We start from the raw sequence: 25,038 nt of genomic DNA, 5'->3' as shown, positions 1-25,038 counted from the left end.
AAAGATTCCATCAGAATCCGAACGTCATGACTAGGCCAAAAAAAAAAAAAAAAAGACAGCGGCGAAATAGGAATCAAAAGAATAAAACAGGTCCAGAAGACATGAATCATTGCATCCCTCAAATGCAGGCTCGCACATTTCCGCTGACCGGCTGACTGGCAGCCCCGTCGGTTGGCGCTGGCCCCAGAGTCGAACGCAAGTGCGACGAACAAGAAGAAAATGAAAGGAAAAAAAAGATTTTTTTCCATATATCAGTCAGATCAACTAACTTTCCTCCTCTTCACACACAAACCCTTGCGCGGCGGGTACCGACCAGCTCTCGATTCTCTCTCATCTGTCTAGACGCCCCTGAACATCCTCACCACCAGGAACCAGAGCGCGCCGAGGAACTTGAACGCCGACAGACCGGCCACGGACCAGAGGACGACGCTGAGGTAGACGTTGGCGCGGTTGCTCTTGATCTCCTCCTCCGACTCTCCGTTGCCGGGCACGATCTTGTCGACGCCCGCGGTCGAGAGGACGACGGCGCAGAGGGCAAAGTTGGTGATCATCCAGACCAGCACGACCACGGTGCGCACGCCGCGGTAGTAGTCCATCTGCTTCTCCTCGATCTGGCTCGGCGTCGGCGGCTTGACCTCCTTGACCGGCTTCCGGCTGAACACCTGCAGCTCGCGCTCGTACTGCGCGTTAAGGTCGCCCTCGTCCGGCAGGTCCGTCTTGCCCTGCCCGTCCTTGGTGTTGACCGATGGCAGGGCCTCCGGCTTGTCGTCGCCCTTGGTACCCCACGAGATGTCGTGCGTGTTACAAAAGGCGTAGACGTTGAGTACGTTGGTGTAGGTGGGCGAGAGGAGCATGTACTGGATGAGCGAGGTGAACATGTGCCAGGGGTCGAACATGAGCAGGGAGGCGATCAGCCAGATGCCGTAGGTCGACATGACGGACACGATCAGCGTGTAAAAGACTTTGTTCTTGAAGAGCGAGTCGATGCTGAAGCCGTGCGCATTAAGATCCGTGATGATGGCGTTGACGGCGATGTAGATGGCAGCGAACATGAGGTAGCTGGAAACTCGACGTCAGTTCATGCTGTCACTATCCTGGGGCAAGAGGGGAAGAGAGGGAAAAAAAAAAAGAAAAAAAAGAAAAAAAAGAAGACCTACATGAAAAGAATAGCCCAGAAGACAACCATGGCCATGTAGTACGGCCCTGATCCTGCCGGGCGGTTGCCCATCGACAGCACGAAGCACGTCACCAGCGAGACGCCGTACAACCAGGTGAACACCACACTAAGGATCTTCCCGACCTCGCCTAGCAGGTTTTCGTCGCCCAGGCTGGTTGTAAGAATCTTGAACACCAAGAAGAAGTTGCCGATAGCGAACCAAGCAAAGATCATGTTGACCGTGTTGAAGACGAACTCGATAAAGAAGGCCAGCTTGCGCATGAGGGAATGATCCGAGCGGAAGAACTGGTGGAAGTGGACGATGGCGTAGATGGCGGCGAAGAAGGACCCGTTCAGCCAGCGGCGGCGCTGCAAGATCAATTCGGTCACTGTGTCGGGCACGTCGGTCTCGCCCGTGGCCGACTTGACATACTGCAGGATCCAGTGGCAGTTGCGCTTGGTGACGAGCTCGAAGCAGAGGATACGATCCTCGGCGAGGTACATGTTGGCGGTGAAAATGCCGGCGCCGGCACCGTGAAGCTTTTCGCCTGCAAAATACTTCTCCAACGGGCCCTTGCCGTTCTTGTCGTTCTGGAGGGCAACATAGCGGTAGGCGGAGAAGGCGCCGGGCAGCACGGAGATGAAGCCGAAGGCCGATTCCAGAGGCTTGTCCAAGATGTTGCTCATCTTGTACTCAAAGTTCTGGGTGGCGACCAGCGGGTTGAGAAGGTTTTTGCCGCCCGTGCCCAGCATGGCCTTGATCTCACCGCAGGCGCCGGCACACATGGGCTCCAGGTCAAAGGCCTTCCAGAGGTGGTAGATGGAGGTGCTACCCGGCTTGGTACCGGCGTCGATCAGCACGCAGATGTTGGGGTCCAGGACGCGACCAAAGGCCTGGAAGAACCAGCGGTGCGAGTTGATCTTCTTCTGGTTCTTCTCCTTGAGGCAGAACAGCATCTGCACGGGCTGCTGCTTGGGGATGAGCTGCACGACGTCGTTCCGGATGGCCATGCCAACCTGAGTCGTGTACTCGTAAATGTGCGCCGTGACGTCCTTGCCGTTGACCTGCTGCTTGGCGATACCCTCCTGGTACACGCCCATACCGGCCAATAGCGCCCGGGTCCGCGGGTTGATCTTGGCGCGGCCGTCGCTGACGACGCAGACGACGATCTTCTTCCAGGCGTCCTTGCCCCACGTCTTGCTCTCGGTCCGCTTGCACATGTACTCGATGTTCTTGAAGACGCCGATCATGGTGCGCGCAAACAGGATCTCGTCCTCGTTGTACATGGTCACAACGATGAACAGCTCCGTGTGCCGGGGCTTGCTGAACAGCTTCTGACGGAGGGTGAAGTTCTCCTCGTAGAAGTCGGCCGGGTCGCATGTCGCGGCCGAGTAGCGCATGTGGGTAAACTCATCGCGCTCTCCGTGGGGCAGCTGGTTCAGCAGCTTTGGAGGGATCGGGCAGTCGAGGACCAAGTTCCCCCGGTACAGGAGCACCTGCTTCACCGTCTTCCACCTCTTGATTCCATTGTTTGGCCTGGGCTGCTGGTTGTCGTGGTATGGGTCGCTTGCGCCGACTTGGGAGCCGTTGTGGGCTAGCATCGGCCGCCGATCATCGTCGTAGTACGGCGTTTGGTCGTATCCCGAGTGCCCTGTAGGGTGCGGCTCGTAAGGTTGGTTGTAGTAGGCATCGTGATGCGCCTCGGGGTTGACCGAGTAGCTCCCGAGGTTGTCGACTGATTGCTGGTAGCTTTGTCAGTCGGGCTGGCGACCTTTTACTCCCTCCTTCTCCCCACCGCATGCCCCAAGGTCGGCTGTACTCACTGCTGTCTGCATATGTAATGCGTCGCCCGGACTGTACCTGCCAGGACCTTGGGGTATGTCGAGTTGCGAGTGTCCGTACGGGTTGTCTTCTAGGTGATACCCGTGTTGGAGTGGATGCGTAGGGGACGGCGTCCTATGCATCCTGGTCTCCAATGGGTGGCTCTCGTAATAGTCGTCGTCTGGATGATGAGGCACGGTTAGCTAACCTTGGTACCGACCGACCAACACTTCTCTCTGACCGGTACGAGTGAAATCCTTCGGTGTGCAGGCCAGCGCGTTACAGACCAGAGATGGCCACGAGCTACGCCGCGGAGCCTGAGACGGTCGTATACTAAAAGGCCAAGCAGTCGCCGCAAACTGGACGTTGACTTGCTCCTAGGGCTCGCGCCTTGACCGGAAAACGCAGCAGGATCGCGGCACCGGCACAGATCGCAAGGAGAAATTTCAGGCCGCGGGCAAGAGAGGCGCGAAAACGAGAGAAGCCCAAGGAGGCAGGCCTCTTGGATACAGACAGTCAAAGAACGTGAGGACCGAGGTAAAGAATGTGGATTCGAGGGCCAGCTCGCGACGACGACCAGCTTGCAGCAAAGATGGCCCTCATAGAAGGAGATATCAGGAACGAGGATGTCCACTTACCTAATCGATTGTACGACATGGTTGTCTGAAACTCCACGGAGTCGACTGAAACGCAACGAGCTGTGCGTCTAACGAATCGAGGAGGTGCGGCAAACCGCCAAACCGCTGCCAAAGCGCATGCAACCCGTGAGTCCTAGCTCGGGCGGGCTTTCTGCGTTATGTCTACAGTAACGAAGAATATGTTACCGATTCGGACGGCTGAGTGTTCTGAAAGAATCGTCAAAGTGTCAGAGGGGTCGGCCCCACGTTGGAAGGTCGGGTGTCGGCGAGGTGGCTGTGGGATCGTGTCACCTGCCGGTGTACGAATTACTTTGCCTCCTTCGCCGCAGCCGCGCGGCCGCCGGTTGTCGTGCCGAGAAGTCGGCGTCGATCGGGTTGGCTGTGTATTCGCAACGCCTCTTTCTCCGTGCGCGGCCCCCTCTACCGTCTCGATCTTTGTGCCGTTCGTCCTGAGGCGCGCGCGTGTAGGCGTGTATTGTACTTTAGGTGCACCACAGGTTTGCGCCAGGAAATGTTGAACGCCCTCTCTCGACTGTCCGCTGCGCGGCGGGTTTGGGGCTGCAAGCGCGGTACTCTAAAGTCTCAGGCTGTCGAAGCCGCTTGACTGGCAGAGAAGAATCGAACAGCCAGGCGAACAAGTTGCGGTTTCAGACTCGCGATTTTCGAACCAAGAGGCGGCGGCTCGATCCTCGTGGGCGACAACAAGGACCCCGAGAAGGGACCCGCGAATGAAGGGGCTTGATTACCGCGAGATGCCAGGCAAACCTAGTGTGCATAGGTGTTTCAGCGCCTAATCGGGAACGGGTGGTGACGTTAAACGGCTTTCGGCATTGTTGATTGGTTCTGGTTGCAGAACTGACAAGGATTACAACAACAGGAAGGAACCAAGGCGTGCTCCGTTGCTCCAAGATGATGGGGTTCCGAATTTCAGACGCCGTATCATTTCCCAAAACCGACTAACGACTGAGCGACAATATCTCCGTACAAGTATGAAATTTCGAAAATGCGGCATTAGTGCTTCACTAGCACGGACAATAGTGACACCTACCGACAAGCTGCCAATCATCCCCACTTGGGTCGACTGGAGATCAGTCTTCCAACCTGAGTGGTTACCTAAGGTAGGTATGCGTTTTGGAAATCACCCACCCGGCTCCAAAAGTTAAAAAAAAAAAAAACAAAAAAAAAAAAACAAAGCTGGCTTGCCGAGCCGCGGCATCTACTCTCTTTAAGCCACAACCACTCCTCACATGTAGTGTAGATTGACCGCTCTTAGTGGGGTAATTTGGACATCCTAGTGTACTCTCAGTAGTGTGCTACACACAGTAGTTAATTTGGACCAGGGTGCTAGGTGCGTTAAGGTTGCACTTAGATAACCGGGGTGCTTTTTTAGACTTAGAGGGAGGACTGCCATGTTATCCCCACATGTATGGTACGGAGAGGTATGTGTTGTATCCGTACAGTACATACGTACGGAGTACTGCGCACATACCGACAGACCAGGGGAGGACTTGATTGCTGCCACTGATGGTGTTGCAAGCTGGTATTTTGTTCCCGTAATTTCATTTCAAGCCTTTTTTTTTTCGCTTTGTTTGTATGTTTCGACGGTGCTGCTATACAATGTGGAGTTGGATAGTTATTTCTTGACTGTGGGGTTAAAGTATTGCGCTCTACACTACTACTCTCTAGTCTATACACTACGGCCTGCAAGTCTGTTGGACGTTTGGGGTCATACTGCTCGCAACACAAATTCTGAGCCGCGCGCTCAATGCTAACTTCACGGCAATTTCCCCTGTCTCCTCGGAACAAAGTAGACTGGAAACTTGTGAAAGGTATCCTTACCCTCCTCCAGATTTGAATGGGTATTTTGACTGTTGCTCGGTCTGTTCGCATTGGATCAGCGTAGAAATTGTGAGAGTTGTGACGGGCTCACTTGCGATGCTACGCGCACAGGGGCTGTCGAGGCGTTGTTTTGACTGCGCCCATTCACTACCTGGCAGCCATGGCATAAACAAGTAGTTCACGTTTCGGCTTGTGTCGTTCCACGATGTGATTAGGCTTAAGATTGCGGGGGGTGCTTCGGCTGAGTCCATCCGTTTCTGCAGAGCAGGACGCAGTAACAAGCTATCCGTAATTGTGGGCATCCCACCGTTGAGCCCAAGGTTTCAAGATATCTCCCTTCCCAATTTGTTCAGCTCCTCCTTGATAAACTGCCCGGCATTGATTAGCTCGCTGGCGCCGTAGATGACCCTTCTCTTGGCCCGATCTCCGCCAGCCGTGCGGGCAGCCCACTCCTGCAAGTTGCCATACTCATCCATAGATCCGCCCCCGACCATGAACACAATGGCTTCCGAGAAGCCCTGTCTCCGCTGGCCGAAGGTGGCCCCAGTCCCGGCCATCGGTGCGCCAAGCGCCGACCCAGGGAGTCCACCCGGCGCCGTGGCTCCGCCTGTTCCCGCCCGCAGTGCTGATGGCTGAGGCATGGTGCCCCGCGCATTCGCGCTCCGGGGGTCAAAGTAGAGGTAATTCTCGGTCTTGGCAATAGCCGATGTACTCGCACTCGACGGGTCCATAATTGATTCGGTGATCTTGGTAACAGTGAGGTCCTTGTCGGCAGGCAGGAAGTTCTTGATCCCGCCGAGAAGAGAGGCAACATTGGATGTCAACGCATTGGTCGGAACGCCCGTCTCTTTGAGCCGGTCTGTGAGACGGGTTGAGATAGCCGAGAAGCGGTTGAAAAGATCTGAAGATCCGGACTGTTGCTGACTTGCCGCCGCTTGGTTAGTGACGGTGGTGAGCTGTGTCATCTTGGTGGTTGCTCGGACTCTGAAAGGGTGGTTGATTAGCACACAGTCTCGCGGAATGGCTGGAGGGCACGCACTGTCGGATATATGCCAGGCATGTCTTGTCGCATCCCGCTGCCTCCAAGGCCTCTTCAAACTGCGCCCATTCTTGTCGAGACACGTCCTGCTCGGTGCTGAGGAACCAAATCACAAACAATCGGAGCTTATCTGTTGGTTGGCCTTTGTTGTCCGCCTTGATCAACTCCAACATCTGCGCTTTGCTCTGCTTCATAACATTTTCTTCCAATTGGAAGTAATTATCCAACTGGCGGTTCTGGATCTCCCCCAAGACCGCGGCGAGGATGTTCATGTGCATGTCGAGCGTCGCTTTCCTTTCTCGAAGTTCTGGGAGAAGGGTAATGGCCGCCTTCAGGTGCTGCGCGCTTGCATTCGTGTCATGCTGAAGATCTTCGAAGTTGCTGACTCCCGTCTTTTTCGTGATAGCCTCCGCCTCCTCCTTGTATTTCGTGAGCTCGGCATCTACCTTAAGTGTTAGATACCTAGAATACGCGGCGCGTACGCAGTTCCGTGCAACAGCCATGCGTGTCAAGCAAGCTCCACCTACCGATATCTTCAGCGACTTGTGGAAATGGCAAGCATGCATTTTTGGCCCAGAAAAAATCGTTGGCGGCGAGGTCATATGTCTTCTTCGAGACCCCTTTCGCTGGATTGCTGGAATCGACGGGGGTTTCGATAGTAATGCGGTTCAACTCGGACTACAGCAAAGCTTTAGCGATGGTGACCCCCCATCACAAAGGAAGATAGACTCACCTTGAAGATGTCAAAACAAAGGCTTTGGTATGTCCAGGAGTGAGACAGCATGGGTATCAGGTCAACGTTACGATCAAGAATGATGAGAACAGGTCTGGAGGTGGGCGTTCCTGCGGCTGAAGGGCCGGATCGCGCTTGTGATGAGAAGAGGTTGTCCTTGGAATTAACCACATGATCTCGAAGCTTGCGGTCAAGTTTGGCTGCAATCATCTCGGCTGCAGCACCTCTAGGGCAGCGAATCTGGTCATACGGGTTAGCACACTTCAGTCGAGGGACGAGATGGCAGGCGGCCAGCTCGTCGAGATATTTGACATACGATAGGTATCACTCCTACGGAGCAGTCAGTCTTGCAAGGTTACTTGTAGTGAAAGGGGTCCAAACGCATACCCGATGTCACCACCACGCTGAATAGGCCGCTGACGATTCGGTCTATCACACGGTCCAGCTCCTCATCTTTTGTTTTCGCACTGTTCAAGGCCCAGTATGTATGCTCCTTCTGCATGCCGAGGCTGAACAGATCTGGTTCGGTGACGATGAAGTTGATATATTGATCGTACACTTGTGCGATCTGTTCAGAGGTACCCGCAGCAGCCGTTTGCGCGGCAAAGTCCTCCAACAGGGGTCGCGGTATCGAGGAGAGGAAGTTGAGGTGGGCAGAGCTGTAAAGTCCCTTTTGGAGGTCATTTGTGATCGCCTGCAAATTCGCTGGTGTCGGCTCGACCAAGTATATTACGGGGACATCGGGAATGGCGGCCCTCTGGGAAGCAATGTGCCTTGACCGATCAGCAACGAGCCTCCCGAGGTTGCAGAATGAGGCTCACATGTGCATTGTCACGCCCATCGACCTGAGGTCCGACACCTGAAGTACTGGGCTGATTACATCCCGTCCGAGATCCTTCGCAGTGTACGTTAGCCCAGTCCCCGACAGTGCCTCTCTTCCTATTGCGAAGCCCTGAACGAAACAGCATCCCAGGTGTCGTGGGTGTTGCTCACATCAAACACAAGAAGCTTCCAGATAGGGGTACCATCTTTCGATATAGGCGCAGCGGGCACAGATAAACCACTGGAAGACGTGTCGTCATTCTCGGTTGCTTCGAGGGGCTCGTTTAAGTTGAGAATCTTCTTGATAGAAGCTGTATACTCCGGCCGATGGCCTACGTTAGCTCGCCACCAGATACTGCGAAAAGAATAAGAGAGAGGATAAAGTTTCTGTAAATGCGTACCAATCTGCTTGTCGCGCAGAGAGGTTCCCCGCGCAGCCATCGTTGGCTCTCGACGATATTCAACTCGTGCGCACACAGGAACTGCTCACTTGTCGGAAACGCCAAAGCTTCAGAGGTGGGCTGCCAGTCGAATGCGGTCGCTGAGCATTGGTGGTTTCGGCCTCCTCGAATGATCAATCAGATAGCAGCAAGCGATGCGTTGTCTCCGTGGTACGCGTAAATAGGCGAATTATTGTGCTGCTCCGGCGCTGCATGCCTCTCTTCGTTCTCGCACGTCTTTGTTCGGCCAAATATACACTACGGAGTCGTAGAAGCATCTGCGAGTTCCCCACATGATAATCTTGGGACACCTCTGCGTCTCCGGGATAGCAGCACCGCGGTACTCCGTATTCCAGATTCGTACACTGGGGGATGTATGTATGTACCTAGGTACCGACGTACCCCTATCAAAGCCTCTAGCTCTCCTGTTTTGGGATTAGTGCGGATTAACTAATCGGGGGCTAACACCAAAACAAGGCCTTTGCCACGCACGCACGAGCCACTGTCCGTTTGTGGCCAGCCCTTTAATGACTGCCATGGTTGGCCCACAGGCCCAGGCGCCGACTTTTCTCTTTCAACAACAAGACCTCAAGTGGCACTGTTTCCCAACCGTTCGCCCTCCGCCCTTCCCGAATCATCGCGGGATTAATTCCTTGTTTGCTCGCCAACAAGCCCAGTGTATAAGCAATTAAACTTGCGACAGGCGCTGGACACGCTCTGCCTTGCCCAGTTTCTCATCTAATCCTTCTCTGCGCACCCGCGCCTTCCTGTTTCCTGGACAATCCACCCTTCGAGTCTCGTGCCTAAATATACGCGCGATATGTTGTAAGGATTCGGTGAGCAACTTGTTGTCGCGCCTACTGAGGGCGCCGGCCATGACGTGGCTCCGCGACACGGAGAGGAAATCGTGCCGTGGTACTTTCAAACAAAGGGTATGCATAAATCACCCATCCCCGTCTAAACCTCCAAACAGCATCGTGTGTGTTCTTAATCTTCCATAAAATGCGTGTTCGATCGAACAGCCCTGATGCCCTGGCATTTATTTGCCTGCTAAGGGTTTGGGAGAGCAGCAGCGAAGACTGTGTTGGTGGGTGTCCAAACCGGGGCAGAATCATCAGCTGCACGTAACTGAGATCCTGTCGCGAGGGAGAGTGTCAGCCAACGAGCCAGCATGGGAGAGCAACCACAGCAGACAGACAGCCTTGTGAGAGCAACCTGAGACGGCCGGAACGGCCACCACAGCTCTTCCAGAAAAGCTGGGAGCAAGAGGGGAGAAACACTTTGCAGCCGCTGGCAATAATTGTCAAATGCCACAGCAGCCATCCGCCCATTCGAACCAGCTTCAACCCAACCTCCTGGATTGTTAATTGTTCCACAGCGCGCAGGCCCCAGGGTTGCTGGTGTCAGGCGCGGCTTAAACTGCCAGCCCGGGCGATGCTGCGGGGTGACTGGCGCAGCAGCGAGCCCCCTGAAACCGGGGCTCTTAATGGCTGTTCCTCCAACTCCGGGGCCTACCCCCGCAGCAAGCTTGGAAGACAACCAACACCGGCAAAATGTCTTCCATCATCCAGCATACTCGCCACAATTGGGCTCAGCTTAACCAGAACTAAAGAATTGCGACGGGATTGAGGAGGAGCACAACCAAAGGCCGTGGTGTTGTCTAAGTGCACCTGCACCTCTCCGTTTTCGCGTTTTTGCTCAGTCACGTCACGGAGGTCTTGGCGGGCAGACGCAGATCGCAACTTGGATCTCGGACCTTCAGGCTACCATCCCATCCAGAACTCAGGAGTCCTGACGACCCCTCCCGGCCACCCGCCCGAATCCATCTCCCGGACGAGCTTCTCAACCCTAGCGACCTCGAGTACGGATTGGTTTATCTGCAACATCTCAATCGCCGACCACTCCTTTTTGGGTTGTATCGCCGAGATCATGTTGTGGCAAACTCTCTCCCACCGTGGCAGACTCCTGTTCTGTTTGCTGGCTGCTCTCCCTGGCTTGGACGCTCGCTGTCTCGGAGCTCACCCGAACTGGCTGTCTTTATTGCTGATTGCGCTGCCGCAGCTATTTTCTGGAGGATTTCGCTTGGCTGACTTTGATTAGCTGCTGCACTAGCCAAATTCGGATTCTTGCCCCACGTCGCCCCACTTACCGATATCCCACAAAGCCTGCAAGCCTAACGACAAATTATCTCGCTAATTGCAAATACTGTTCCTGACCGATTACGTCAGCATAACCTCCGACCGATAAGCTGCAAGTATGTGTTTAACCGAGTGCATGCAGTTTTTGTGTGTTTATTGACAGCTCTTAGAGTCACGTGATCCCCTTTCTTTAACACGCGAGTGCTCAGCCAGCCAGCCAGCCAGCTATGGAACAAAGCCATGGCCAAGGCATCGCCGGCTGGGGCCCGAGCAGCTTTTCCGGCGAAGCGTGGGAGCAACCGTTTGGCACATTTGATCAGGGAGCTGGGACCGAGAGCAGTTACCCCAGTCCGGACTTTCTCGGCGGCGGCGCTGCTATCAACCCTCCTTTCCCCGGAGATGGCAACCAAGGTGGCTTGTATCGTCAGTTCGAGTTGTATGGCCAAAGTACTCCCTGGACGGACCATCCACAGACCAATGCCGCGCCCTTCTCTCAGGAGCCCTCGCTGGAGCAGGGATATTTCGGCGGCGAGCAGCGACACTCAGCCGATGGAAACCAGGCAATTGACAGCCGGTTTGCCCTTGACATTCCGCAAGGCAGCGATTTCCCTGCTCAACTCCATGGCAACGCCAATCAGCAGGTAGATCTCCATCAAGGCTTCAGTCATGGAGTAGCTGAGCCTTCCGGCTCTGCACCGAATGGCTATCATCGAGGTCAAAATCATCCGCAGTGGCAACCACAACAAGTCTCAGCGGGATACGGGTCTGGCCACCAATTCGACAACCCTCTTTCTGTTTCTCAGCCATCCAGCCTTTCTCCTCCCGTCTCCAATGGCTCCCCTTCCCCATTCTTTTCCAGTCATGGCACTGCGCTTCCAGCAGTACCAGCGTATCAGACGGAGGTGCGACAGCAAGCTCCCGTGAATTCTCGACAGGTCCACCCACATTTTGCGGCAGCGCCGAACGCGCAATTGCAACAACCGGTTGCTGTGCAATCACCAGCACAGAAGGCGGCGTCCCAGCAGCTCCCGCAACAGATGTACCAGCAGACAATCCCTCGACAACAGCCAACACAGCAACCAGCCCAGCCACCCGTTCAACAATCAACCCAGGAGCCACTTCCACAGTCAGTCCAGCAACCGCTTTCACAGCCAGCCCAGCGGCCAATACAGAACTCCAATCAATATTCCGTGCAGCAACCGGCCCAGCGGCCTGCTTTCCACCCAACCATCCAGGCAGGCGGTGGACAACATGTATTCCCTCAGCAACCCTCGAATCAACCACTGGCAGCCCAACAATTCCAGCCCTCAGAGAACAGCCAGACTGCAGGTCTCAAGCGCGGCGCCACAACGGAACCCCAGCTCACCGCGGCGGTTGCGAAGAAAGCTAAGGTGGCTGTCCCAGCGGCTGTCGGCTTCTCTTCCCAGCAGGCCCAGGTCCAGTCACCGCCCGTTTCAGAACCCATATGCACCATCAACCACCAAGACGACAGCCTCCTCTCGGAAGCTAAAGGTCGCTCGGGTGCTAGATGGTTGGGTGTTCCGAATCTTGTGGTTGGTCCTGCGCCTGTGAAGCTCCAGAAAGGAACCCCAACAAAGCGATATGTGACTCTGTCGACAAAGGGCGGCAAGGATCCGTTGTTCTCCAAGCACTGGCGGGCATGGACTCCAGCTGAGAGTCTTGGGAACCATGCCGACGCATACCAGAAGGCAGAAAATGACCTGGATCGCCAACGTGCTGATATTCGTCTCGACATTGAGATGAACCGAGGAAATAGCGGTGGGTGATGCCACCTTGAAAGTATTTATGTGTGGTTGCTGTGGTTGCTGACGGCCTTTTCCAGAGATTCCCGTAGATTGGTTCAAGAAAGGACTTAAAGATCGCCTAGGTGCAGAGGTAAGCTGGAATTCTGACGTGGCCTCTATCGTCCAACGTACACTGACACCAGTCGCCCCTCAGCCCAAGCGACTGGACCCCCCAGCTGAGCCCCTTTACTCGGGGATCAAGGCGGTCGAATATCTGCGCCTTCATCCCGCCCATCTTCGGAACCAGAAGGTGACGGGCGATGTTTGTTCCGACTTTGCCGCGTTTCTGCAGGCTAAGGCTACTAGCCTCAAGGCTGCTCTGTCGACAGCAGCGGAGAAGCCCAAGGACGGCGAAGCAGAGGCCAAGGCGCTTGCGGCAAAAGAGCAGCTGGAGCGTGCGATCGAAGAGGGGCTTCGGGTCGAGCCCGAAAACCTATTCGCCAAGCTGAGCGGCAACAACAAGATGATCGCCGTCTTGAATAACATCCTGGTGAAGCTGATCAACGCCGGCGAAGCAAATACGTCTCTGGCCAAAGCCATCCTTCGCCTGAACACTCGCTTCACCGAGGTGACGTTGGAACAGCTGGAGATGCTGCAGATGGATAGGTTGAGGAAGAAGTTAGTGAAAGAAGGGGACGAAGAGGCGAAGATGCTGATCAACCAGTTATACGACAATGCCAAACGGAATGACAAGGAGGAGAGCGCCAGCGCTAGTGATTCGCCGAGCGGAGAGTCAGGTGCTCGTGGGAAGAAAGCAGTCTCTGCGCAGGGCCGGGCGCCCTCGAAACAGACAACCACCGGGAGCGACCCAAAAAAGACGACCAACTCTTCTTCTGCAAAATCTACCCCCTCCGCCGCAGACTCGCGGAAACCGTCTGCCGCATCTGCACCATCAAAAACGATGGCATCCACCAACGAGATGGACAAGGCCGCTTCAAAAGCAACTTCTTCATCAAAGGCGCCTTCGAGTGCTACTGGAACCAAGCGATCTCGTGAGGACGATCCCGCCACGGCCGACGTGCGCTCATCCAAGAAACCCGCGACCGATAACTCTTCAGCAGGCGGGGTGAAGGCGCCCTCCTCGGCTGCGAAGCCGCCAGCAGCCTCCACCGGCAAATCGACCACCACAAAACCCACCGCGGCTGCGACTCCAGGGTCCGCAGCTGCTCAGCCGAAGCCTCGATCAGGACTTTTGCTTCCCGGAAAGGCCCGCCCAGCAGCCAAACCTGCCCCCAAGCCTGAGCCCAACAAGGCCGAGGCCCAGAAAAGTGCGACCAAGCCAGAGTCGACGCCCAAACCCCAGCCTGCAAAGGCACAAGCTGCTCCGGCTGCGGCCAGTGCTGCGAAAGCGATCAAAACCAAGACTGCGGAAGAGACCAAAGAGGCGCCCGCATCCAAGTCTATCTTCTCTTCGCTGATGAAGGAGATCAATGAAGAGGAGAAGACGATCAAGACGCCTCTGACCAGGAAGACAAATACACCGGACCCCAACGAGACACCCGAGGAGTGTGAGCGACGCCTTCGTAAAGAGAGGCGCCGGAATCTTCGAGTCGCATTCAAGAGTGGCGACGCGCTCGTCGAGATTCGCGAGTTTACGCGCCATCCTGACGAGATCGCCGAGAGCAACATGGCGCGCAGCGTCAGGATCGGCGGCAGGGACAAGAACAGCGAGGAAAGCGAGATGATGAAGCGTCTTCATAGTGGCCACGGTATCAAGGCATTGGAGATCAACGACCGTGAGTGGGAGGAGCCGACGGCCGTCAACTTTGACGCCAACATTCCTCAAGAGAGGAGGGAGAAGACCTACGTCACCCGCGGCGGACTTATGGTCTTTGAGACGGAGGAGCAGAGACTCACCATGGAGCGCGAGTCCAAGGAGTTGATGGTCATCTACCACAACCGCGCCGATATTCCGCCTAGCCCGAGATCGCCACCTTACGAACCGTCACTTTCCGGGAGCAGCAGTGTCCACGATATGCACCTGCCTCCCTCCGCGCCCGAGTATGATGAGATGATGCAGCGCGCCGTGGAATGCAAGCAGTGGGGCCCTTACCATGCCTCTCGAGCTGCTCAGAACCGCCTGGAGGCAAAAGCCCGCCCGGACTATGCCGACTTCACCAACACCCTCAATTCCATCCACTCGATCGCCGGCTCTTACAACGGGCAAGCTCCTCGTCAGTTCGTTGGCGGTCTGCAGCAGCCCACTGCCCAACCTGCTGTCCATGATCCTCGGACTTGGTACGAAAGTACCGCGGCTGCCTCGCGAGATCAAAAGACCCACGAGCTCATCTCATCGGATCGCGCCAGGCACTGGCAAGACCCCGACCCGCACAATCGTACATTGCCCCGCAAGATGACAGAGCGGGAGTTGGACAACCACCCCAAGCTTCGGGAGGTGCTTGAATATCTTCAGAAAGTTGTTGATTCTCTCAAGGCAAGCGGGGCCGGAATGCCTGCTCACCAGGAGGCCCCTCAGCCGGTTGCCACCTCTTCTCAGGGAGCACAGGCTGCGGCACCCGACTACTCGGCCGCGTGGGCACAGTATTATGCTGCCCAGCAGCAGCAGCAGCAACAGGCTTGGTATGGCCAACAACAAAACTCGTACGCTCATGCTGTCGCGAACCCTTATTCGCATGCTCAAGCTGCATCGGGCGCCCAGCAGCCGCAGCCCGGTGACCCGAACAATCAGTTCGCGAGCATACTTGCAGCTCTCGGCATTCAGCAGCCAGCAGCCCAAGCCCAAGCCCAACCGACGGCCGACCAGAATAGCCAGATCCAAGCAGTCCTCATGGCCCTCGCGGCCGGCAACCAAGGCCAAGCCGCGGCCGTACCGCCGGCTGACCCGCAGAGCACCCAGTACCTTCTCGAAGTGGTGAAGCTGGCAACTAGCGGGCAGAACCAACCGCAGGACGTGCAGAATGCCTATCAGCAGTACTTTGGCCAAGCCGCGCAGGGCTACGGCCAAGGCTATGGTGGCCATCAGTCCAGCCAAGAGCGCGAAGCCTATGGGCAGATGTACGGTGGCAGCAGCGCCGAACAAAACCGTGACCGTCAGCGGGACCGGGACAGTAACAACAACAGTAATAATAATGGCAACAACAGCAACAACGGCTACGGCGGCCGCGGAGACCGTGGTGACTATCACCGTGGCAGCAAAGGTGGCCGTGGCAATGGAAAGAACGAGAACATTCCTGAGCACCTTCGTGGTATCAACCGCAGCCTGATTGGCACCAAGGCATGCGCGTTCTGGGCTAAGGGGCAGTGTGCGAAGGGCGACAAGCGTACATTCCGCCATGACTGAGTTCCCTAACTTGCTGTGTGGGTTCGTTTAATTTAGTTGGAAGTCGGTTTCTTCTCTTTCCCTCTCCTTCTCTCTACCCGGCAGATCTGTTCGTCTTGGGAGCATGGATGGGAGGTGTGTCTGATACAATTGCATTTGATGGCGCGTGGGAGCGTTTTTTCCCCCTTTTCTCGTCCCGTCTCACTCTCTCATTCTTCGCTTCTTGGAGGGGGTTACATACATCGCATGAGCGCATATTCGGTTTCAATCATGGTATAGAACGAGGGCCTGGAATCCCATGGGCGGCTTAAGTCTCCCATCCTGTACTGTGGAAATTTATCGCCTATTCTTGCCAGCGCAGGGCAGTCATTGCATAGTTTAAAGCCTTGCCTCCTCAGCTGACACAACCAAAAAAGATGTGAACATTTTTCGTAGGAATTCTTCTCCCGCCGCGGCGTAGATTGCTCGAGGAAAAGAGGCTTTTGAGAAGGAACGAAAAAGGAGGGGATCGATTAAGTTCTTTTGCTCTGGAACCAATAATAATGTGACACCACTGCTCCTTAGTCCTATGCGCCCAGCCTCATGTGCATTGAAACCCTCTCCAAATGCGACCTGTCCGAGTGTCAAAGCCCCAGACTCTGCTCGATCTCCTCGCAAATGGTCTCGACCGATGCCATGGCGCCTGCGTAGAGAGGGTTAGCTTAATGAGTCCTTTTGTCACCCGCCGCCGTGTGGTAGAAAGATTGATTTGGACGGTCGACGGATCGGGAAAGGTGGGCATCTGTCATCTGCGAGCGGCCTGTGACATGATGAAGTTTTGTTTACTGACCGTCTGGGGCGAAATGGGTTAGTTAGCAAATCGACGTGGAGGTGTTCCCACACAAGGGGGAGGAGTTTGGGGTTTGGGGAAGGGGGCCGGCGGAGAGGTTCGAAGGGCAAGGCGTACCTCCAGTGTCGCCGCATGCAAGTGTTCTGTAGGAAGCACCAAGGTTAGCCAGTCAGGAGGGGTCCTTTGGACTACGTAAACACCGCGGCGGCAGCGGACGTACTTGCTGATTGGCTGTTTTTCGGAGTGTTAGCCAGGCGTCTCTGCAGAAAGACGACACGTTAGAAGGGGATGCTCACCGTGATAACCTTGAACCACCCAATATTAGAGAGCGAGTCACCAACGCCGGATTCCGGTTCCTCCTTGACGCCCCAGTCTTCTTTGAGCACGCGGATCTGCTTCGCAGTTATGGGGTGTCTCCACATAGCCTGGCGTAGGTCTGGTAAGGGCGTTGTGTTCGTTACGAGAAGGGGGGGCCAGGGGTGAAACATACCGAGTTCATGGCTGGAGCGACGAGGATGAGCTTCTTTTTCATGTCGATGCTGCTGTCGGTGTCCCACGCGCGGATGACGGAGGTGAGCAGATTGTCGGACATGCCGTTGACCACCTGTAGGACGGGAGTTTGTTAGCACCGCGACGAGGTTTGTCGACCGTCATCACTTCGCCGAGCGTAGTGTGTGTGGTGGAATGCGGACCTTAGCCAACGTGTTCGCACTGAGTGCTGTTGACGGTTAGCTAGCTGTCTGTTTCTCAGCAAGGAAGTTCTTGAGACGACATACGTGCCACCACGAGCAGATCGGCCCCTGTTCATTACATGCCATCGTCAGCAATCAAGCGGTGTTCCATCCTCCCGTTCGGGGTTCACCACGTACATCTGCGCAATCTTAGCCCGGGCGTCACGTCGGTCAGCCTCTCATCCCCAACTCGAAAAAGACCCAACTAAGAGAGGAGCAGGCGACAGACTCGATATGCAAGATACTGGCGCCCCGCCGCCACGACTGAGGACCCCACTCGTCATGATCTCGATAGACCGCTTCGACATTGGGCAGCTCCAGCAGCGAGGCGACGGTGGGTTGTTCGGAGTTCTGGCCGGCAAGGAAGTGCGTGGCTGATTCGGTCAGGACGATGCGGATCGAGAGAACGCCCTCGTACTTGGCCAGGGCATTGATAATGACGGGAACTGTTTTGGCAGGTAGGTTAGGATGCCGGTCCTTCCTTGCAACGAGGTATTTGTCAGAAACTCGCGCTTGATAGTGGCCACGGAGCCCGATGCCCTGGATTCGGATGTCAGGAGAGCTTTTCGAAACGAAGCATCGACAGTATCCGTGAGTTGGAGCATACGCTAGGAGAAGGTGTTTTTTCCCATCGTTACGAGTTGCGACTAAAGACTCAATCGAGCTCAACTGGCTAGGCCCGGAGTGAGAGTCGTTCTTGTTACTGGTGGACTGTGACATGGCAGAATGACCCCCAGAGCTACTCCGACACAAGAAAATAAAGGGAAAGAAAAAAAAAGCCCAAGCTCAGAAAACCACACGAGACTGCAATTTCAGGCACTTCCTTGCTGAGCGAGTTTTAAGTACTTCAAGTCACGCTCCCATTTCGGTCTTTGTAATCGAACGGCGATTGCAAAATGGATTGAGAATGACAGGAAACCCACTCGCCAAGAAGGCGATGACTCCGAGATGCTTACGAGTACTTGGATGGATGCTCTTGCTTCTTGATCTGCTTGAACTATTGCAGCTCTGCGATTTGACTACTAATCCGAACAAGAGCACGTCCCCAGTGATTAGTGATGTGGGAATCTACAAGAAGCAGAACCCAACAACAATTTCCGCCCCCGATGTATTTGAAGGTTCAGCTTTTCATTGTTTGCTGTCTGGCCTGACCAAGTTGCCGTGGACAAGAGCCATCCCAAGCCTTTGCACTAGTTACGAGCGAGTGACGTGGGGTGCTTGCCCCTCTCATCCTTTCGTTTACAAAGGAGTGTTCCCCGTAAGGGCCATTCAGATCCAACTACGTCATAACCCTAACCCCTAGTGTATGCTGCATTGAGAGATCATCTAGTCGAGTCTTGGGATGCATTGAGTGATGAGCAACTGATTGTCACAAGGCGCAGTTTGTCATGGTAAATAGCATTGGCGATTCTGGCATTTGAGCCTCTTTCCTAGCCGAAAGGTGATTTCTCTACTCTAAAGATGTCAGAGCGCAAGCGGGAAAGCAGCACCTGGACCCTGTCGTCACTTGTCCAGTGCAGGAACCAATGAAACGCGTCTCCAACAGCTCTGAGCTCGCGCGCGTGTCAGGAACTCGGCGCATGTGCAGAATAAATGCGTACTCGGTCACTTGCAGGCACGGCAGCCTTCACCCCACAAATTAGGGCCAACTCCATTCCACCTTAACCCTCGTCATATACTTTATCAATTGCGGTATTGGAAAAGCAGAGATTAAGGGCTCGAGCCCGGAACCAAATACACGATTAACATTCTAAGTCATTAGCAAGATGGCAACGCCAACTCCCGGCACCGGCACCTCGACGCCGCTCGTGCTCGACCCAGAAGAGACGACCAAGAGCCTAAACGTTTCTCTTGCCGATCTCTCGGCCAAGGGGACCGCCCTCTACGTGCAAAAGCAGTATGAGGAGGCTGCCGAGGTGTACGCGCAGGCCGCAGAGATGCAGGCTGAGATGAACGGCGAGATGAACCCCGAAAACGCCGAGATCCTGTTCCTCTACGGCCGCGCATTGTTCAAGGTCGGCCAGAGCAAGAGCGATGTCCTTGGTGGTAAGGCCCCCGAGGCCAAGAAACAGGCCAAGCCGAAGCCTGCCAAGGCAACCACCTCGAAGAACGAAAGCGCTCCCGCAACGGCAGAGAAGCAGAACGGTGCCACCGAGGTTGCCGGCTCGTCGGCCACTGCGATTGCCGAAGCAGAGCACAAGTTGAATGAGACGGCTGGAGAGGCGGCAGCGAAGGCGGCGGTAAAGCAGGGAACCGAAGGCTCAAAGCCCGAGAAGAAGGGTCTGTTCCAGTTCGAGGGAGACGAGAACTTCACCGATTCTGAAGAAGAAGAGGAGAACGAGGAAGGCGCAGGTGAAGAAGAAGAAGAGGAGGAGGAGGACGACTTGGCTGTGGCCTTTGAGGTTCTCGACCTCGCGCGCGTCCTCTTCAACAAGCGACTCGAGGCTGCGCAAGCAGAAGACGAGGCGCGACAGGGCAAAGGCAAAGAGGTGGCCGAAGGCAGCGGCGACTCCGCCGTGGTCAGACACATCAAGGAGCGCCTGGCCGACACGCACGATCTCCTCGCCGAAATCTCGCTCGAGAACGAGAGGTATGTCACCGCAGGGTCGTGAAGGACCACCACGCTACCTGGTGCTTCCCGAGCTTGCAGAACTGACATGCCCTCTTAACCGGACTAAATAAAGGTATTCCAACGCTATCACCGATTCTCGCGCCTCCCTCAAGTACAAAGAAGAACTCTACCCCTTCGAGTCCGAAATTGTAGCCGAAGCCCACTTCAAGCTCTCCCTCGCCCTTGAGTTCGCCTCCGTCACCAAGTCCTCGGACGACGACGACGGCAAGGAATCCGCCGGCGGCGGAGGCGACCATGTCGACCAAGCCCTTCGCGACGAAGCCGCCTCGGCTCTCGAAGCCGCCATCAACAGCACCAAGCTCAAGCTGCAGAACAAGGAGGTCGAGCTCGCCACCCTGCACAACCCGGAGGACAATGAGGCCACCCGTCGCCAGATCGCCGACGTCAAGGAGGTGTTGGCCGATATGGAGCAGCGCCTGCTGGACCTGCGCAAGCCACCCGTGGACCTCAACGCCGCCCTGGGGATCCCCTCGGCCCCCAAGACCGAGGTGTCGGAGGAAGTCAAGCAGAAGGCGACGGACCTGACCGGGCTGGTGCGTAAGAAGAGGAAGGCCGAGGGAGAGGCGAAGTTCGAGGAGGAGGCGGCGGCGGCCAAGAAGGTGCGGGAGGACGGCGCGGGCTCGAGTTAGAGGCTCAATGAGCAAGAGGTGATGGATCCGACGGCGTTGGTGAGGTGGAGGAAGGAAACTAAGGTGGGAACGAAGCTTGAGGGGGGGTAAAGGCCAAGACCGCGCGGGAGGATGATAGATCGAACTAGAAGAGGTCTGCAACTCCTGCGCTGGCCATGGGGTGAGCTCAGGTGAGCTCTGTATTGTGTAAGCTTTCATAAGGGGGGCATTCGGCTTGGTTTCCGGGTGCGGAGAGAAGAAAAGGCTTGGCTTGGGTGGTTAGTGTATGCGGCATGTTGTATGAATATCCACTGGTTTTTTTTTTTTCCTGCTCCCGTCTTTCCCTTTTCTTTATGCTTTGTTTCCCTGTTCGGTGGTGGCGTTGCTCGGATGTATGTACTTTGAATGACTGTTTCAACTGGCCAAAAGATAAACAAAAAAAAAAAAAAGGGGGGGGGGGGGGTGCCATACTCTTGGATCTAAGGACACAGAACAAAAAGACACACTTCGTCAGAGCTACCGGACTTTGAGTTCTGTTTTGGGCATTATATTATTGGTATCCTATCCGCATGCTATGCTTTTATGCTCATCCCAGCAACGAAGCAGCGAACCGCATCAATCGGAGCAGCATTACAAATTTTCTAGGTATATACATCATCACCTCGTCTGGCCACGCACAAATCAAAGAGCAAATGCCCCCGTGTCAAAGCTGGAAATTCGTGTTCGGAGCCCGGTTGCTAGTCTCGGGACCCCTTAGATGCGCCGACGAGCCCTTGAACAGGCTTTGCCAGATGTAGGCCTCGCTCAGTAGGAGCTCAATGTCCTTTTCGGTCCAGTCGCGCGTCGGCAGCGACTGCAGGAACATCATGATCTCCTGGAAGTCCATCTTGACCAGCTTGTCGGACCATTTCACCAGGAAGGCGGCGCACACGTAGAGGTGGAACTCGGAGAAACCTTGCTCTTCGGCCTGTGGGAGAAAAACAAAGAAGAGGGAAGGTTAGCATCTTTGAAGGGGGAGGGGTAAAGAAACGAAGACTTCGTGAGCGCCCCGGGGAGAAGAAGGGGGTTGGGGGGGGGGGGGGAGGAAAGGCTCACCATATATGTGTCCCACATTCGAATCGTATTCTTGACGCTGATTTCTCTCATCAGCAGACAGTTCATCCAGCGGAAGCTGAACTGAATGAACTCGACGTTCTGCGCCTCCAGGTGTTTCGCCAGGCCGGCGTCGATCCGCGCCGTCAGGTCCCGCAGGGCAGACACCTGCCGCTGGATGCCCGGCTGCGCGACGATGTAGTGGTCCTGGATCCCGTCCAACAGCTTGGTCAGGCACCAGAACGAGTCGGCCTCGACCGCGTCCAGCACCGCCCTCGGGAGCTGGCCCGGGTCCATGCCGCTCTCGATGTCTGGGTCCGTGATGTACGTGCCCAGAAAGACTTGCCAGAAGGGGGAGACGAGGTCGTTGATGCCCTGCACGTAGCCGCTCGCCGGGTGCCGGACAGCCCACACGTAGAGGATGCGCTCGAGCGAGCGCTGCGTCGCTTCGTAGCTGTACAGCTCGATGTGCGGGTTGGTGCGCGGCACGTCGATGCTGATCTGGTGCCAGATCGCCTCGTCGAGGCCGCGACCGCCGCGGCCCGACCCGCCGTTGCCGTTCTTGTTGTTGCTGTTACTGGTGCCGCCGGCCCCCGCCCCCTTGTCGAACGCCTGGCGAACACCGTCGAGGTATTCTTTCCGCTTCCGCTCCAGGGTCGCTACCCTTCTCTCACTGCTCGTGGGGAGGTAGCTGAGGAGAAGCTGCCACGTCATAGCGCGCACCTCCTGTGGTATGCCGGACCAGGCCAACGCGCGGAGTTCGGGTAATGGTATCGTTGATGCCTGGAGTAACCGTTTGAACTTGTTGATCCTGGTTATCCGCGAGTTGATGGCGTCCACTTCCTTGGGCGTGGCGTTGGGAGGCGGTGATGGGTAATTGATTAGGTGAAGCGCGTTCGCGGGGTCTCGTAATATCTCTTTATATTGCGGTCGTAGTATCTTGCCCTCGCTTTTCTTAGGCATCGGGTATATCGACGCAGGTCGCTCAACCGCAATGTCGGCGCTGTCCGAGTTTCGTCGGCGGGCCGATTCCCTAACGTCGCCGCCGCCGCCGCCGTCCAGGTCATCCTCGGTTTGCGCCCTGCTCAACTCGGCCTTTTTCTGTGACCTCCGCTTCATGTTGGATAGGCTCGGCAGTCCGAAGTCGTCACCATCGTCCGACTCGTAGTCGTACATATCCTCGGCATCGTCGTCCACGGTCCAGTCGTCGTTGGTGTTGGACAGAAAATTCATGTACGTCTTGAATGGCGGCGCGCTGGATTTGGAGCTGGCCTTTCGTGACGGGGAGCTCGCCGACGCACTTCGTTCGTGCCCTTGGCCAGATGGAGGGGTTCTTGGGCGGGAGCCGGAACTGGATAGATTCCTGGTTTCTCATATCAGCTATTTGTTACCTGCCAGGTCCCCTATTGAGACGTACAGAGAATCGAACTTGAGCATATCGGCGTGCGAGTAGGCAGCACCCACTACCAGGTTGGAGTCGCGGCGCGTCTTGCTGGGGGGCGGGGTGTCTCGTGGAGGGGCCCTGAAGAAAGGAGACGGGGCACTGCGGGAAAGAGAGTCAACTTCTGACCATGAAAGGGAGATAAGGGAAAAAAAAATAGTTGGTACATACTCGGACCTGTCTGCGGCCGATTCAAGATTTAGCATTAGCAAAGGCGCTCAACGTGGCCGATATAAACTGCCCGTACCGACTTGAACCATCTCCTGCTTCTGGCGCGAACCGCCGTCAGTCCAAGCGCCCTGAAACAACACACACTGGTTGGCGTCCTTACCCGAGGAGCAGCCTTCTTGCTGCTGCCGGAAGAGGAAAACATTATGGGCCGCTTGCGATACTGTCGAGCAATGGCATGGCTGATTTCGTCGCCTCGTCGTCTCGATCTCAACGGGTCTGTCTGGCTGCTTTGCCTGTTCTATCCTGATCCCCTTTGTCTCGGGGCCGGGACAGCTGCTTGCCAGCTTTGGGCAGCCGACCCGCCACTGATACCAGCGCTGTCGCCCGGCTGCCGAGTAGAGGTTGCCCCACTTCCCTGCACTGGCAAAACAGGCCCACTTCAGGACAGGCAGGCCCTGCGCCTCACCCTCCCCCTTGCATCCTTCGGCAAGCCCAGCCGCGACCGACAGCGTGCTCCCAAGCAAGCCATCAACAGTGACATTACTCGTCGTTACAGCTGCATCACCGATCATCGGGCTGGTAGATTACGCCAAAGCCGTATCTCTTTTCTGCGTTCTCTACTTTCTCTTTTGTCCTCCACTTGGTTTCTGTTTCACCGAGGTCCAGGGGTCGGATCAGCTCTCAGCACAAGCGCGTTCGACGAGCCCTTCTCGGAGCGCGTCCCAAAAAGAAAACGGCACCATGACGGAACCCGAAAGCTTTGACGACGAGCTATTTGCTGACCTGTACGTTTTCTCGCCTGTTTCCAGTCTAAGGAATGGACGTTGACCGTGGCCGTGGACAGTTATAACGATGATGAACCCAGTAGCAAGCCGCCGCGCGATTCTGAGACTGACCAGAACACGGCAGCGCAGCCTGCGTCCGAAACCAAGAACGACCATGCCGAGGCTGCCGGACAAGAACAAAGCCACAATGGGGATGCCAAAGATGAAGAAGAGGAAGAGGATGACGAGGACGACATTGACTTCAACCTGGGGAATGGGCCCTCCACTACACTGACACACCACGATAACAATAACCACAATGAGCACCGTGACCAGAAAGATGACCACGGTGTGAAGCCGACACACAGCGGCCCCCCGGCACCAGTAAGCCATTCAAAGGGGCCCAATGCTAAGGAAGACGGGTAAGTGCTTTCTATTTTCCGTGTTGCATAGATGTGACGCATGTATACGGCAACCAGCGGCTATCTGGCCTCTTCACTTGGGCTGGCTCCGTCGAACCGTCGACGTTTCAGAGAGAAAGAGCTTGTTGGAGAGCACATTGGGCATCTTCGTGCGGAAAGCCTTGAAGATACCGGCAAAAGAGCAAGGAGTGAGTCTCGGCATGGACCGTGAGGAATGGTCGTTGGCGGATGGCATCTGGACCTGTCTCCAATGGTTCTGAGTCGCCTTCGGTTCCAAGTTGGGAGAACGAGGGACCAGTGCGAGAGCCATGCTCGCAGTACGCGCCCGAGACTTTGTTTTGGGGGGGGGGGGGGGAGAAAAAAAAAAGAGGGGGAACGGGAATCTTTCCTGAGCACAACCTTCGCCCGATGAAACCGCGCCGACACGAGAACTCGGGATTTTGCGCGCCTGTCTTACTAGCCATCGCAGATAATCTTAGACAGCCGGGAGACGGCAGGCGGGGGTGAACCCCAAGAACCTGCTGGCCCCGGTATCTAGTTCAAGATTTGGCAGCGATTAGCGCAGCACCCAAGGAGACCAGCTAGCTTGACGATAGGCAAGAGCACGAGACAGGAAGAAAAAAAAAATCAGTTCGG

The 25,038-nt window shown here is 55.8% G+C and overlaps 7 protein-coding genes across 7 annotated transcripts; 3 read left to right on the top strand and 4 right to left on the bottom strand.

The window, feature by feature from the left end:
• Positions 1–186: 186 nt before the first annotated feature.
• On the bottom strand, positions 187–3,912 carry MYCTH_2302583 (glycosyltransferase family 2 protein). Its single transcript, XM_003662170.1, has 4 exons — positions 3,617–3,912; positions 2,981–3,159; positions 1,158–2,899; positions 187–1,059 (listed from the first exon to the last, which is right to left on the bottom strand). Exons 1-4 carry the CDS (start codon positions 3,633–3,635, stop codon positions 339–341), a joined length of 2,661 nt encoding a protein of 886 aa, XP_003662218.1. The 5' UTR covers positions 3,636–3,912; the 3' UTR covers positions 187–338.
• A 1,549-nt stretch (positions 3,913–5,461) lies between these two features.
• On the bottom strand, positions 5,462–8,821 carry MYCTH_2302578 (uncharacterized protein). Its single transcript, XM_003662169.1, has 9 exons — positions 8,451–8,821; positions 8,221–8,360; positions 8,049–8,122; positions 7,615–8,000; positions 7,544–7,557; positions 7,228–7,467; positions 7,022–7,172; positions 6,495–6,936; positions 5,462–6,439 (listed from the first exon to the last, which is right to left on the bottom strand). The coding sequence occupies exons 1-9, from the start codon at positions 8,488–8,490 to the stop codon at positions 5,779–5,781; spliced, it is 2,148 nt and encodes a 715-aa protein (XP_003662217.1). The 5' UTR covers positions 8,491–8,821; the 3' UTR covers positions 5,462–5,778.
• Positions 8,822–10,695: 1,874 nt separating this feature from the next.
• On the top strand, positions 10,696–15,770 carry MYCTH_2302571 (uncharacterized protein; the record flags this gene model as incomplete). Its single annotated transcript, XM_003662168.1, has 3 exons — positions 10,696–10,743; positions 10,798–12,406; positions 12,471–15,770. Coding segments are annotated over exons 2-3 (4,811 nt in total), but the record flags the coding sequence as incomplete, so codon positions are not given.
• Positions 15,771–16,151: 381 nt separating this feature from the next.
• Positions 16,152–18,085, bottom strand: MYCTH_2302569 (uncharacterized protein). Its single transcript, XM_003662167.1, has 11 exons — positions 17,880–18,085; positions 17,784–17,812; positions 17,502–17,718; positions 17,411–17,421; positions 17,318–17,341; positions 17,234–17,259; positions 17,032–17,145; positions 16,838–16,966; positions 16,762–16,772; positions 16,659–16,684; positions 16,152–16,394 (listed from the first exon to the last, which is right to left on the bottom strand). Exons 1-11 carry the CDS (start codon positions 17,990–17,992, stop codon positions 16,336–16,338), a joined length of 759 nt encoding a protein of 252 aa, XP_003662215.1. The 5' UTR covers positions 17,993–18,085; the 3' UTR covers positions 16,152–16,335.
• A 662-nt stretch (positions 18,086–18,747) lies between these two features.
• MYCTH_114796 (uncharacterized protein) lies at positions 18,748–20,936 on the top strand. Its single transcript, XM_003662166.1, has 2 exons — positions 18,748–19,862; positions 19,957–20,936. The coding sequence occupies exons 1-2, from the start codon at positions 19,039–19,041 to the stop codon at positions 20,531–20,533; spliced, it is 1,401 nt and encodes a 466-aa protein (XP_003662214.1). The 5' UTR covers positions 18,748–19,038; the 3' UTR covers positions 20,534–20,936.
• A 38-nt stretch (positions 20,937–20,974) lies between these two features.
• Positions 20,975–23,287, bottom strand: MYCTH_2302563 (uncharacterized protein). Its single transcript, XM_003662165.1, has 3 exons — positions 23,022–23,287; positions 21,608–22,967; positions 20,975–21,479 (listed from the first exon to the last, which is right to left on the bottom strand). Exons 1-3 carry the CDS (start codon positions 23,039–23,041, stop codon positions 21,216–21,218), a joined length of 1,644 nt encoding a protein of 547 aa, XP_003662213.1. The 5' UTR covers positions 23,042–23,287; the 3' UTR covers positions 20,975–21,215.
• A 670-nt stretch (positions 23,288–23,957) lies between these two features.
• On the top strand, positions 23,958–24,406 carry MYCTH_92395 (uncharacterized protein; the record flags this gene model as incomplete). Its single annotated transcript, XM_003662164.1, has 2 exons — positions 23,958–24,001; positions 24,061–24,406. 2 exons carry the CDS (start codon positions 23,958–23,960, stop codon positions 24,404–24,406), a joined length of 390 nt encoding a protein of 129 aa, XP_003662212.1.
• Between the last annotated feature and the right edge of the window lie 632 nt (positions 24,407–25,038).

The sequence above is a fragment of the Thermothelomyces thermophilus genome, chromosome 2, assembly GCF_000226095.1.
Source record: "Thermothelomyces thermophilus ATCC 42464 chromosome 2, complete sequence".
In the NCBI taxonomy this organism is placed as follows: domain Eukaryota; kingdom Fungi; phylum Ascomycota; class Sordariomycetes; order Sordariales; family Chaetomiaceae; genus Thermothelomyces; species Thermothelomyces thermophilus.
This window is presented reverse-complemented; position numbering and strand designations above follow the sequence as displayed.

What these genes read in the sequence shown, in the direction of transcription:
- MYCTH_2302583 (XM_003662170.1), bottom strand. An exon ending in CATTACATATGCAGACAGCA is followed by an intron (nt 2,900 to 2,980) that starts GTGAGTACAGCC and finishes CAAAGCTACCAG; the next exon opens with CAATCAGTCGACAACCTCGG. An exon ending in TTCTGGGCTATTCTTTTCAT is followed by an intron (nt 1,060 to 1,157) that starts GTAGGTCTTCTT and finishes TCGAGTTTCCAG; the next exon opens with CTACCTCATGTTCGCTGCCA.
- MYCTH_2302578 (XM_003662169.1), bottom strand. Translation starts at nt 8,490, where the DNA reads ATGGCTGCGCGGGGAACCTCTCTGCGCGACAAGCAGATTG. An exon ending in ATGGGCGTGACAATGCACAT is followed by an intron (nt 8,001 to 8,048) that starts GTGAGCCTCATT and finishes TGATCGGTCAAG; the next exon opens with GCACATTGCTTCCCAGAGGG. An exon ending in ACAAGTCGCTGAAGATATCG is followed by an intron (nt 6,937 to 7,021) that starts GTAGGTGGAGCT and finishes CACTTAAGGTAG; the next exon opens with ATGCCGAGCTCACGAAATAC.
- MYCTH_2302569 (XM_003662167.1), bottom strand. Translation starts at nt 17,992, where the DNA reads ATGTCACAGTCCACCAGTAACAAGAACGACTCTCACTCCGGGCCTAGC. An exon ending in CTCCGTGGCCACTATCAAGC is followed by an intron (nt 17,719 to 17,783) that starts GCGAGTTTCTGA and finishes CTGCCAAAACAG; the next exon opens with TTCCCGTCATTATCAATGCC. An exon ending in TGCATGCGGCGACACTGGAG is followed by an intron (nt 16,395 to 16,658) that starts GTACGCCTTGCC and finishes CTCTCTACGCAG; the next exon opens with GCGCCATGGCATCGGTCGAG.
- MYCTH_114796 (XM_003662166.1), top strand. Translation starts at nt 19,039, where the DNA reads ATGGCAACGCCAACTCCCGGCACCGGCACCTCGACGCCGCTCGTGCTC. An exon ending in ATCTCGCTCGAGAACGAGAG is followed by an intron (nt 19,863 to 19,956) that starts GTATGTCACCGC and finishes GACTAAATAAAG; the next exon opens with GTATTCCAACGCTATCACCG.
- MYCTH_2302563 (XM_003662165.1), bottom strand. Translation starts at nt 23,041, where the DNA reads ATGCTCAAGTTCGATTCTCT. An exon ending in ATGCTCAAGTTCGATTCTCT is followed by an intron (nt 22,968 to 23,021) that starts GTACGTCTCAAT and finishes ATGAGAAACCAG; the next exon opens with GAATCTATCCAGTTCCGGCT. An exon ending in GAATGTGGGACACATATATG is followed by an intron (nt 21,480 to 21,607) that starts GTGAGCCTTTCC and finishes TTTCTCCCACAG; the next exon opens with GCCGAAGAGCAAGGTTTCTC.